We start from the raw sequence: 14,121 nt of genomic DNA, 5'->3' as shown, positions 1-14,121 counted from the left end.
CCTCGATGTGGGCATCTTTGGCTAGACCAAGATTTATTATCCATTCCTGATTCCCATGAGAATCTCCTGCCGTGATGGTCTTGGGATGGGACTGGTTGGGTTCCAACAAACGTGACCATTTTCCTTTGTGATGGGAATGACTTCAATCAGTTTTTCATCGATTCTTGTTGTTACCAGTTTTGCTTGTGCTCCTTGATGCCAACTTTGTTAAATGCTTCCTTCAAGTCAAGGGTAGTAGTCAGACCTCTGCAAAGTACATGCTTTGACCATGTTTGGACCAAAGCTGAAATAAGGCCAGGAGCTGATTAGCTATTGCAAAATGCAAAGTTAGCATTGATAAGTTGATCATTGGTGAAGTGGTTCTGGATAGCACAGTTGACACTTTAACTTTTGATCATTGGTCAAGTGATGTAGATTGGTGTAGTAAATGGCCAGTTTGGATGTTGACACTTCTTTCATGAATGAAGAATGGCTATTTTGAGGATGTACAAGAGAAATGTCAGCATTTTTGAACTGTTAAGTTTGACATTTTTATCTTTAGGAGAGGAAGAGAGGTAATCTGTCGTTTTGATACTAAAATCAGAATGTGTTTGGATTTAATACCTACATTTCAGAATAAGTAATATGAAAGAGATAAAAACTGCAGCATTGATTATTATTCTGTGGTGTCAAACAATTTTGATGAAAGGGGAAGAGAATGAAATTCCACAAGTAAATGCTGTTGCCAGGAATGTTTAGATAGTGACCAACAAACAAGTTCTGTTTACTTTTGGGGGAGAATGTAACTATTGGTGTTTTGTTTATGAAACCTTATGCTCATTACAAATGGACCACTTTCCTGCTTGAGCACTCAAGTGCTCCATGCTTTTGCTGCAGATGAGAGGACTGTACTCTGCTCAGCTTTAGCTTGTAGTTAACAGAAGTGCACCCCACCACCATCACTTGCTGCAATTTTTAATTCCCATTGGCATCCTGGGCAAAATTACTAAATTAGGGCAGTTTTTTTTCACTGGGAGCTCATTCTGTGGATCTGGAGTGTGACTGGTCAATCTCTCTTCACATGACTGACTTGCTTCCTACCTGTCTGCTTGATTTAATCCCAAGCAGTTCCAGTGAACTGAGAAACCTCTCTGCCACTGTTTTCTTCTGTTATCCAACCAAAGCAATTGGAGTAAAGATCGTGATGCTTTTATTAAAATGCACAATTTATAAAATTGTTTTAATATGGAATTCCTTTTTTTTTCCTATTTCTAGTTGCCTCTTTCACACCTTTTAAAAAGAGAAAGCAGGTGAAGTACAGAAGTGTTGTTTCTGATGTCTTTGATGGCACGATTGTAAGCTCGGTGCAATGTTTGACCTGTGATCGGGTAAGTGTGCAACTCATGGCAATTCCAATATGATATATGGCCTATACTTAACAATATTTAAAGCTTGTAGAGACCTCAAACCACAAATGGCTCATGTGCTTTTCATCCTTTTTCTTTTATTGCTTTTGTACTGACAGTTATAAGTATAAGGTTGCCAGCTTTTAACCTATCCCACATCAGTCTGCCTTTAAAAAGAGAGCAGTGTTATGCTCCTGCATGTCAATGACTGTAAAATGGACATGTTGTATGTGTGTCCATTGTTTGCTACAGTTGAAGGTTTATCTTTCTATATTTAAAATACTATTTTATGAAGGAGAAAGTGAGGTCTGCAGATGCTGGAGATCAGAGCTGGAAATGTGTTGCTGGAAAAGCGCAGCAGGTCAGGCAGCATCCAGGGAACAGGAGAATCGACGTTTCGGGCATAAGCCCTTCTTCAGGAATGGATTCCTGAAGAAGGGCTTATGCCCGAAACGTCGATTCTCCTGTTCCCTGGATGCTGCCTGACCTGCTACTATTTTATGAAGTCCATAGAGCTAATGTATAGTACTTACCACCTTCCAATCTGATTTTCCTTCATGTACTCTCAGTTTTTTCTTTAAATGTTATCTACTTTAAGTTCTATAATGAACTGTGTTTTCACCACTAGGTCTGGTGGGTCATCTTGTGTCTTAATGCAAAATAACTTGATTTGCTGAAAATCTTATACTGATCAGTGGATATAACGTCCTTTTCAACTTATTGCATCATATGTCTTTTGACTTCTAAAAAGTGCTTTCATCTCATTTGGCCTTTTTCTGTTTTAATGCAAAGATCTGAGTTCATCCAGTGTCTCCTAACCATACCTTTTTATGTGGCTTTGTAATGATTCACTTCTGTATACCTCTCATGGCCTTACCATCTTTCCTTTCAGTTGTAGCAAACTATACTCACATACCATCTTGAGTATCACATTCTACATTTGCACACTGCCTCTCAGACAGTTGACCTTGGAGGTGCTTCAGTGCAACTGAATGTTACCAACGCTTTAAAAGGCCAATTTGAATAACATTATATAAACCTGACTTGTATATCATTGAGTTTAAATGGTTGAAAGATAGTCCTGTTGTGCTGCTTTAAAAAGACTAAAGGTTTTGATGGAGTAGATACAGAAAGTGTAATTCCTGCAAAAATGGAATCAGAATACGATCTTCAAACTCTAGTTCATCTGTTTGAATGAACCAAGAAGACATTTTTGCAAAGAGTAATGCAGATTCTGAATGGATTTTTGCTCGCTGAACTGGAAGGTCCATTTCCAGATGTTTTGTCACCCTACTAGGTAACATCTTCAGTGGGTCTCAGGCAAAGCACTGCTGATAAGTCCTGCTTTCTATTTATATGTTTGAGTTTCTTTGGGTTGGTGATGTCATTTCATGTGGTGAAGTGACATCACCACAAGAATTGACAACATCAAAGCAAAGGAACCCAAACATATAAATAGAAAGCATGATTTATCAGCAGTGCTTCGCCTGAGGCCCACTGAAGATGTTATCTAGTAGGGTGACAAAACCTCTGGAAATGAACCTTCCAGCTCAGCGAGCAAACCTACATCCAGAACCTCAACCTGAGTTACAAACCTTCTCAAAACACGCTAAGTAATGCAGATCTGGAATTTTCTTCCTGTTCCAAACACGCCCTGCTACAGTCACTTGAGATGGATTGGTTGATCAATATCCCTGAGAAACTTTGCCCCACGGAAATCTAAGGTGTGTAAGTGGAGTTGATATATTGATGAGCTGTGAACCAGGAATGAGGTGCTGAATGGCCTATGCTGTTAGAGTACCCAACCTTAATGCAGGGATCTTGCAGTATGGAACTTTTACTTAATCCAACCAGTGATTTTCATTGGTTTGGCATTGCTTCTTCAGTTTTGTTCATGGTGACCCTAGGTTATATCAATAGGAACACAATGTATTTTATTTTTATTCAGCTTTGTAAACTCGCTTCTAATTGTCAGAATTGCTGCCCACCTATCTCAAAACAGAACTATCTAATCAAAATTGGTCATTCCCAGAGTAATTCTGCACTTAACCACAGAGACACTCTGCCCTCCGGCTTGCCATCTGATTGGGTCCACTCCATTAAAGAATAATTAGGAATCAGTAATTTCTGAGTACTAAAAAGTGAACACCAGCCTAAACCACGATCCTATTGATGTTAGAGTAGAAAACCCACTGACTCGCAATATAAAATGGCATTTCAACAAAATAAACTGAATTTATTTTATCAAATCAATTCTTGACCCTGACCAGACAAGGAGGAGTTAAAATCTAAATACTTAGCTGACAGACAGATTTAGATATTTTCTATCAATTGAGCCATTCTTGTATTGGTAAATAATCTGGATTCTGCTGGGCTAAACCTTTTTTCTTTAAATCAATCTGTTCAGAGTTGTTATGACACCCATGTGAAACAGATGGGACTTAAACCCAGGCCTCGTCATCTAGAGGTAGAGAAACTAACATGACGCAGGAGGCCCCTTAGTTTAAACCATTCTTTACATTTAAACAATGGCGGTCACCCATAATATAGGCAGGTGGTTGAAGTGGAACTTGAGATATTGTATTGGTATGGCAATGGCCATGAAATTGGGCTTGAGATCTGAATGGTGATCCAGGGACAGCTGTGGACTGCCTATATTATAAATTGGGAGCAAGAGACTTGATTCATGTTGTATACAGTTACCATGTACAGCGATCTGCTGCTGAAGTTTTGCAAATACAATGTAATCACAGCTCGTGAAATCGCTTGTTTCTAAACTGGTAGAAGTCATTCACCCTTGGCATTGCTAATCACTGCTGACACCACTTGCATTTGATTGCTAAGCAGAGTCATTCTTTCATTTATCACAAAAATCAGTGAATTATTTTTGTCAGTTAGATCATGCCTAGTTTATGATGCACCTTTTTGTATTGTTAAAAAAATCCAGGTATATGTGTGCAGATATTAGGGTTGCAAAATGGTGTATGCAATATGTGGGGGTGTGATTAGAATCTAATTAAATTATAAGGCTTAGTAGAACCACGAATGCTATCAAGTAGCATTTCCTGTTTGCACTAGTATTGAGCATATTTCTCTGATAGCCTGTCACTATTCTTCACCACCATGCCCACTCCTCTGCCACTCTTTTTTCGTGTTGATTGCTTCCCTTGAGTTGTCAGTACTGACGTATGGTCTATAATTGGAATGTGACCCTTGCATTTCTCTTGGAGACTAAAAATCCTAATTGGTTTTGCTTTTTTTTTTAAATTTCTCATCTTTTCAATCTCTGCTTTTTGCCTGCAGGTATCCACCACCTTGGAGACCTTTCAGGATCTCTCTCTGCCTATCCCAGGGAAAGAAGACCTGGCCAAGTTGCATTCGTCAAGTCACCAGATGTCCTTAGTGAAGGCAGGGTCATGTGGTGAAGCATATACGCCACAAGGTTGGATAGCATATGTCATGGAATACATTAAAAGGTGTGTGTTGTACTTTGGAAGAGGAAGGGAATAAAAATGTAACTAAAATTATTTTAAAACTGCTCTGTCTATGGGAGTGAAGCAGTTGCAAGCTTTTTGAATTTAATACCTTTGTGTTTATTATTTTTTGTGTTCTTAGTTGGTTCTGGGGTCCTGTGGTATCCTTGCAGGATTGTCTGGCTGCCTTCTTCGCCAGAGACGAGCTCAAAGGTGAGTAAGGATTTTGTATACACTTAAAATATTTTTATAGTTGTTGGAAGAATGATGTGGTGGATATAATGACATCTGTACGCTGCCATAAAAGTGAATTTCAATAACATTGCTCACTCTTGAGCTGTCTTTCTGAATCAATTATGTTGACAGATGTGTTCTATGTCAAAGACTATTTGAAAGCATATGTTGTAATTTGCTAGCATAATGTGTCTACATTGGCCAAAGTCGAGTATTAAGGCACAGTCTAGGGTAGAATTTGTACACTTCAAGCTCGAGTGTTGAAGGATTGAAGAGGAACCCTGAAAGATACAAATGGCTTGTGTATCACTGGGCTGAAGGAGGGAGATTAAAAAAGTCTATCTTTTTTATTTCCTACTTGTTGTCCAGAGACACTTTCATTCACTGGATGTGAGCTTTGCTAGTGAGGTCAGCATCTTTATTGTACATCTTCAATCCTCCTTGTAGAGACATTAGTGAGCTGTCATTTTGAATATGACCAAATGGCTTGTTGAGCCATTTCAGAGGGCATTTGCTAATCAGTCATAGAATCATAGAAATGTACAGCACGGAAACAGACCCTTCGGTCCAACATGTCCATGCAGACCAGATATGCTAACTTAATCTAGTCCCATTTGCCAGCACTCAGCCCATATCCCTCTAAACTCCTCCAGATGCCTTTTAAATATTGTAATTGTACCAGTCTCCACCACTTCCTCTGGCAGCTCATCCATACATGGTCCATCATCTGTGTGAAAATGTTGTCCCTTAGGTCCCTTATATATCTTTCCCCTCTAATCCTAAACTTAATCCCTCTAGTTCTGGACTCCCTTACCCCAGGGAAAAGACTTTGTCTATTTACCCTATCTATGCCCTCATCTTATTGCTGTTGGTCCAGATTCACATATAAGTCAGAACAAGTGAGAGTGGTAGATTTCCTTCCCTAAAAGGTATTAACCAATTGAATAGATTTTTCAAACAATCCAGTAGTTTCATGGTAATCTGAATTATATAATCTAATGGAATCATTTAATTTTACAGTACAGCTGGAGACCATTTGTGTCAGTACCAGCATCTGTGCAGTGCATCATATCAAGCTGAATTCAAGCTCTCAACTTACATCCTTGTAGCGAAGGCAGAATTTGATGTAGTTTCAGACACCATTCAAACAGAAACAAAAACAGAAATTGCTGGAAAAGCCCAGCAGGTATGGCAACATCTGCAGAGAGAGATCAGAGTTAATGATTTGGATCAAGCGACCCTTCCTCCGTTCTTTTGGTTTTTACCATTCCAATAGATTACAACAAATGTGTCCACGGGAGGAAATGTTATAGATTGATATACTGTAGTTGAATAATAGCCTGCTGTATTCTGAATTTTCCACAAAATCTAGTGTCAATCACTGTTTTAAATCCAGCAGTTGGATGGTAAAATTTGACCGTTTGCAAAACGAGGATGTGGTTGTTCACAAATGGCAAACAGATGGAAGTTTTATAAGTTCATCAGATATAGGAGCAGAATTAGGCCATTCAGCCCATCGTGTCTGCACTGTCATTCAATCATGGCTGATATGCCCCTCACCCCCATTTTCCTGCCTTCTCTCTGTATCCCTTCAACCCATTATCAATTAAACATTTGTCTAACTCCTCCTTGAATTTACTCACTATCGCAGCATCCACCACACTTTGGGGTAGTGAATTCCACAGATTCACAGCCCTTTGGGCGGAGTAGTTTCCCTCCATTCTGTTTTAAATGTGCTATCCCTTATCCTCAGACTACGACCTCTTGTCCTAGAATGCCCCACAAGAGGAAACATCCGCTCCACGTCTATTTTATCCACACCTTTTATCGTCATGAATACCTCAATTTGATATCCCCTCATTCTTCTAAATTCCAACTATCCAACTTGAAGCATTTGATCTCTATTAAACAGTTTTTTTGTGCATCTATTCATCAATGTTTGTCATTCTGAGCTTTGCTCATGAATAAATATCAAACCATCTTTCATTGAGTATCTAAAGCTTTTAAAATCTGCTTTGTTTTATATACTTTATAAAACAATTTTATAATATTGCAGGTGATAACATGTACAGCTGTGAAAAATGTAAAAAGTAAGTACAATGCATGTTTCTAAGGTCAATGATCTGGCTTGAATTATTTGATTTCTGTTAAACAGATTTTTGTGCTTCCATTCAGCAATGTTTGTCATTCTGAACTTTGCTCACGAATAACTATCAAACCACCTTGCGTTGAATATCTGAAGCTTTTAGAATTGATTCTGGGGATATGAACATTACTAGAATAGTCAAACTATTGACCATCCCTAGTTGCCGTTGAAGTGTTGGTAATGGGCTGTCTTCTTGTACTTGCTCACTAAGGTGCAACCATGGTGCTATTCGGTAGGGAGTTCCACAATTTTCACTTGGGTTACTCATGCGTTTCCCACACCACTGGGGGTATGTTGGCCAGAAGTATGTCGAGTAGCATCAGGACAGTGCTAAGAGGAAAAATCTAAACAAATTTGAAAATAAAACAGAATGATCTAGTAACCACAGTTTGTCAGTTCGGAGCTGAGAATAAAAATATTGGTAGTGTAAATCTTCATTCGAAATGAAGATATAAACAATGATCAGGAAGAGGAAACAAATCAGAACAAAGAACAGCAACTTGAAGGCTGACATCCCCAAAGGAAATGCAGAAGTAAAATGATAAGGAAAAGTGGCAAAAATAGAGGGTCTGAAATACAGCAGGGCACACTGGGAGTACACCAGGGTCATCTCTTGTAAAATGTATTTATTCCACATAATTACAGTTTCCATTTACATCTCAAGGCACTGTACAGGAGCAAAATTCAATGCTGAACTACATAAGTTGCTAGTGGGGTAATTAGCCAAACATCGAGTCAAAGGGGGAATGTTCTAAAGGTCATCTTAGAGGAGAGAAGAGAAGGAAAGAGGCAGGGAGCTTGAGGGAATTTCAAAACTTAACCTTGTCAGCAAGTAACATCCAGTGCCTTCAGCTGTCAAAGTCTTGATACTAAATTCCATATCTGGAGAAGGTGGTTGTGTGCCACTGTCTCACTGTTAGCAGGCTTGACACAAATGAGAAGAGAGCAGTTAAGAATGAACTGCCATGATATGAGACTCTGAGAAAATATTGTTATTCAGCATTGGGAGTTTGCAGTGAAACTCGGGACTAGGCCAACTTCGAATGTCAAGAGAAACAACTGAGTGTAGAAACTATATTTATGTGCATACAGTAAACAGTTTGATAATTAGAGTGTTCATATACTTGTCTAATTTTTAAACTTGAATAATTTTGGATATATACATGGTAAAAGCAAAGTGTACCTGACACATGAAAGCAATTCAAATTCTAGGTATTCAGCATAATAGCCACTTGTGGTATGTTGTTCAATCAGTTTTTCAACAGTTGATTGTGCTGCCTTCTGTCATCTTTAATCCATTTCAGCATCATTAATATTGCATTACAATATTAACATTTTAAAACTGTTAAGTCTTCCCACTTGTGTACAAACATAACAAAAAAGAGCGAGTAGGAGTACATGTTGCCCCTCGTACTTCTTAAAACTTTCTCCACTCACCTAAAAAATATGCCCCCTAGGTTTGAACTCCCCCACCCTAGGGAAAAGACCCATGATATTCACCTTGTCTATGTACTTCATGTTTTTGTAAACATCTGTAAGGTCAACCCTCAACCTCCCATGCTCCAGTGAAAAAAGGTCCCAGCCTATCGGCCTATTTTTTTCAAAACCTCAGTACATGGCAACATCCATGAAAAATTGCCCCTTGGTATCCCGGGGTAGCAGTGGAAAATGTGAAGCTGTGGTGAGAGGCTGGAGGGGGTGGGATGCTCTTCAGAGGATTGGTGCAGACTCGATGTACAGATGGAGGCTATTTAGCCCAGTTGGAATTCTGTGCTTCCAAGTTATTATGCATTTTATCTGTTGACTTCAAGTCATTTCCTCATTGCATGGATGGTAGTCCTCAATTTGGTTTAATGATATTTATTTCTATTTTTAAAATGCTTACCAACCTCCAATTTAATTTGCTGGGTGTTGGCCAAGTTGTAGAACTGATGTAATGTTGCAGTGTTATTAAATTCAGCATTAGTAATGAATAATAAAATTCTGAAGTAATTAGCCATATAAGTTGCTAGGCCTCACAGAACTCTAACTCCCTGTGCATGCTGCATAATTTTAAGTGATATGCATGATTAAACCTTTGAAGGGATTGTTCTTTTAAACTGATCAAGGTCCCTTTGAACTCTTCGGTAATCATCTTCAGTGTCCACTGCATTAAATATTTTGGTGTCATCTACAAACTTACTAACCACACCTACTATATTCACATCTTAAATCATTTATATAAATGATGAAAAGCAGTGGACTTAGCTCTGATCCTTGTGGCATACCCCTGGTCACAGACCTCCAAAAGCAACCCTCTACCATCACTTCAGTCTCCTGCCTTGAAGCCAATTTTGTGTCTAATGGATCCCATGCAATCTCACCATACTAACTAGTCTACCGTGCAATCTCACCATACTAACTAGTCTACCTTTGTTGAATGCTTTAATTCAGTCCATATAGACAAAGTCTACCGCTCTGCCTTTGTCAATCATCTTTGTCACATTTTCAAAATATTCAGTCAAATTGATGAGACATGACTTCCCTCACACATGTTGACTCTCCCTAATCAGTCCTTGTCTTTCCAAGTGCATGTAAAACCTGTCCCTTAGAATCCCCTCCAACAACTTGCCCATCAGTGATTGTAAGGTTGACCAGTTTATAGGCTGAAGGAAACGACAGGGAATTTTCTTTAAAAATGGTACCACGTCAGCCAACCTCCAGTCTCCCAGCACATCACCCATGCCTGTCGATATAAATACCTCAGCAAGTGGCCCAGCAGTCTCTTCCCTACCTTCCCACAAAGCTCTGGGAAAGACCTAATCGGGTCCTGGGAGGTTCTCTCCTTTGTGTTTGAAAGCATTCAGCACCTCCTCTTCTGTAATAGGAACTCTTTTCAAGACAAGACTATTTATTTCCTTAGCTTCCATGTTCTTCTCTACAGTAAATACTAACGTGAAATATTCGTTTATTAGCTCACTCATCTCCGGCTTCACATAGACCACCCCACTGATTGTTAAGTGCCCTATTGTCTCCTAATGTACTTTAATGTACTTACAAAATCATGTTGAATTCTCAACTCTATTTGCCAATGCTATCGCATGTCCCCTTTTTGCCCTCCTGGCTTCCCTCTTAAGTATACTCCTAAAGTCCTTATGCTGTAAGTGATAGGTGTAGGGAATGTCATCCAGCATTCCCTACATCTAATCGGCCTTGCTGCTTACACTAACAGGAGCATAACTGTTAGTGAGCTCTCGTTACCTCATTCTTAAAGGCTTCCCACATCCCTTTACCTGTGGATAGCCTCCCCCGTTCTTTTTAGAAAGTTCCTGTCTAATACTGTCATAATTGGCCTTACGCTAATTTAGAACTTTAACTTTTGATCAATTCTATCTGTTCCAATAACTCTTTTAAAGCTAGTTAAAAATCACAACACCAGGTTATGGTCCAAAAAGTTTACTTGGAAGTACAAGCTTTTGGAGCGCTGCTCCTTCATCAGATAGCTACTGGGGCAGCATCATAGGACACAGAGTTTGTAGTAAAAGACCAAAGTGTCATACAACTGATGCAATAAAAGTCTTTAATCACTTAGAATGGGTTGCAGGTTTTGATTCATTAATATGTAAATCCCAGAACTTCTTTCAAGTCACAATCCTGAGATAATTTAAGGTTTTACAAAAGAAAAATTGACCTCTCAGCTCAAACACCAAGGCAGAGTCACTGAGCAGAAGCTGATAGCCAGGTTTGGTACTCATGAGGATGGCCTCAATTGGAATCTTGGATTTGTGTCACACTACAGATGACCCCACTACACACGCACGTACACACACACTCCGCAAGGATCCAATAGATAACACCAGCAAAACTAACAAGATATCGTGCAAGAACTGTAAAAAGAAAACACGACATCGGACAAACTAGCAGGAAACTTGCCATCGGGATACATGAACACCAAGTGACCACCAAAAGACACAACCCACTATCACTAGTTTTTGTACATACAGACAAAGAGGGACGCCACTTTGACTGGGACAACACACTCATCCTAGGACAGGCGAAACAAAGACATCCACGAGAATACTTAAAGGCATGGCATTCTAACCAGAACTCCATCAATAAACACATCGATTTAGACCCTATCTACCTTCCCTTAAAAAAAACTGGAAATGACATCACCCACCTTAACAAACCAAGACCTTTCAATAGAGAGGTGGGACATACCACCAGCACTTCACTGGAGACTCTCACTGATGATGTTCACCAGTATGGTGACGAAACATCTGAAAACAAACCTTGAAGCTCAGCAAGCTAACTTCTCATCAACCTGATCTCTCTCTCTCTCACACGCACGAACACAGTCACACAGACTCTGTCTCATGCACACACTCTATCTCAGACACACAGACACCCCCACGTTCATACTCACGCACACCCTCTAACAGGCATATGCGGCGTCACACTCGCACACACTCTGATGCGTGCTCTCTCTCTGTCTCTCTCTCTGTCTCTCTCTCTCTCTCTCTCTGTGTCTCTCTCTCTCTCTGTCTGTCTCTCTCTCTGTCTGTCTCTCTCTCTGTCTGTCTCTCTGTCTGTCTGTCTCTCTGTCTGTCTGTCTCTCTGTCTCTCTGTCTTGTTCAAACAGTGCACAATCTGTAGGCAGTCAGTCTGTCTGATATCTTATAAATTCCTACTTTGGAAATAGAACCAGTCTGACTCAAGATTGGAATACAGACAGGCTCGAACCTCACACCTTTAATGCATTGTCTGAGCTGAGAAATCACCTGCTACACATTCCAAGTTATTAAAGACTTAACAGCAATCTAGGTTTGCTGAATACATTGCATCAGTTGTATGACACTTTGATCTTATACGATAAATTCTAATTCCTATGATCCTGCCCCACTATCTACCTGACGAAAGAGCAGTGCTTCCGAAAGCTTGTACTTCCGAATAAACCTGTTGGACCATAATCTGGTGCTGTGTGATTTTTAACTTTGTCCACCCCAGTCCAATACCGGCTCCTCCACATCATAATTTAAATCTGATCGAATTATAATCACTTGCCCCAAAGTATTCCCTGACTGACACCTCAATGACTAGCCCTGACTTATTGCACGGCAGAAGGTCAAGTATTGCTCCTCCTCAAGTAGGTGCATCCACATACTGAATAAGAACGTTTTCTTGTACAGACTTAATAGATTCCTCCATCGAAGCCCTTATAATCAAAGCTGATCATCCAGTTCAGTACCTGTTCTTGCTTTCACCCTGTACTCTTAGCTCTGGAACTATATCTAACTCCTTGGGGAAAAAAAAAATGTTTTGGTCTTAGCTGCTTTCTGTGACAGAGGATTGTGCAGGTTCAGCACTGTCTGGGTAATGAAATCTCTCAACTCGGCCCTAACTAACCTATCCCATATCCTTGGGCTGTGACCCCCTGGTCCTAGATTCCCTGGCTTACACCTTGCTTCTATATTATGTATATGTCCAAAATGATTACATTTGCACAAATATCTTTTAAATGGTCTGTATATATTAAATACTACCTCTAGTTAGTTGTACCAAAACAAGAGAATAGTGGATTCGCCTGCCATGAGGGGTGAGAAATGTCAGGAAGAATTTCATACACTATTCAAAAACACGTGCAGCTAAGACGTTTAATACTCTGCTGCAAGTGAGGTGGTCACTTAATTAATGGATGAGAGAGGACATGCCAAATCGCCTTTCTTATCCATTGCTATCTTGTCAGCAGGCTTTCACCAAAAGCAGTTATTCTTCACAGCACTGGGAATGGTGCAAAGGTGTATTGGAAGTGATGGGGCAGGCATAGAGTTGTGTGACCAAGCTGTCCATGGAGCAGTAGTGTAAAGGATATATTTGTGAAGAAAGATTCGCACCATTGTTGAACATTTGAGTTGTTTGGATGAATTAATGTTGTGTTTTGTTCGAATCTTTTGGTGGAAAGCTGACAGTCAATTGAATCTATCCCTAAATTGTGCATGGTCTGTGCAAGGTGACCCATTGTATTTTCTGAGCTTTCTTATTTCACTATTTTTCCTCTTCCAGATTGCGAAATGGTGTTAAATTCTGCAAAGTGCAGAAGTTACCGGAGGTAAATATTTTTAATCACTTTAAATCCTATGTTTCCATTTTTAAAATTTAGCTCAGCAATCTTTGGGATTTCAGTACAAAATGGAGAATCCCGAGCTGTTGTTTCTCTTTCATCCCTAAACAATAGACTAATCTGTGATTTCTTTGCCAATTATATAATTGCAGGGATGTATCAGAGTTAAAGGGAACACAGTAAGCATTGTCCTGTTGATGTACAGGATGGAGGTAGCACTCAGTATTGTTCTAATGATCAGAAAATTCAAGGTTCTATCATGAATCCCAGATAATTTTCAAGTCAGGCAGTAAAATTGATTTTTGTCACCCCTCCCCCCTCTCAAGGCCCTAAAGGGTAATTTCAAATCTGGCAGAGAGTTTCCTGCACATTCACCTACCTCATCTACCGCATCCGTTGCTCCCAATGTAGAGGAGACTACATCGAGGAGACGGGATGCCGTCTTGTGGAGCGGTTCAGGAACATCTCTGATCTGCACACACCAAACGACTCCACCATCCTGTGGCTAACTACTCCCATTTCCCCTCACGCATCCCCCAAGTGCATGCACATCCTGGGCCTCATCCTCTGCCAAATCAAAGCTGCCCACCAACTGGAGGAAGAACGCCTCATCTTCTACCTTGGGACCCTCCAACGGCATCAACATTGACTTCACTAGTTTCCAAATCTCCTCTTCCCTCCCCCCATATCATCCCAGATCCAACCCTCTATCTTGGCATCACCCTCTTGGCCTGTCCTATCTGTGCATCTTCCTTCCCACCTATCCATTGTACCCTCCCTACC

The 14,121-nt window shown here is 40.0% G+C and overlaps 1 protein-coding gene across 2 annotated transcripts in view; it reads left to right on the top strand.

Moving 5' to 3' along the window:
* Positions 1 to 14,121, top strand: part of usp33 (ubiquitin specific peptidase 33) — a 73,684-nt gene that overhangs the window by 26,492 nt on the left and 33,071 nt on the right. For both annotated transcript variants that reach the window (XM_043698690.1, XM_043698691.1), the window contains exons 11-15: positions 1,255 to 1,367; positions 4,689 to 4,861; positions 5,001 to 5,071; positions 7,149 to 7,182; positions 13,281 to 13,326. In XM_043698690.1, coding sequence (XP_043554625.1) covers positions 1,255 to 1,367; positions 4,689 to 4,861; positions 5,001 to 5,071; positions 7,149 to 7,182; positions 13,281 to 13,326 — 437 coding nt within the window. The remainder of the gene's footprint in view (positions 1 to 1,254; positions 1,368 to 4,688; positions 4,862 to 5,000; positions 5,072 to 7,148; positions 7,183 to 13,280; positions 13,327 to 14,121) is intronic.

The sequence above is a fragment of the Chiloscyllium plagiosum genome, chromosome 11 (assembly GCF_004010195.1).
Source record: "Chiloscyllium plagiosum isolate BGI_BamShark_2017 chromosome 11, ASM401019v2, whole genome shotgun sequence".
Taxonomy (NCBI): Eukaryota; Metazoa; Chordata; class Chondrichthyes; order Orectolobiformes; family Hemiscylliidae; genus Chiloscyllium; species Chiloscyllium plagiosum.
The sequence above is the reverse complement of the archived record's forward strand: the minus strand, read 5'-3'. Positions and strand labels throughout refer to the sequence as shown.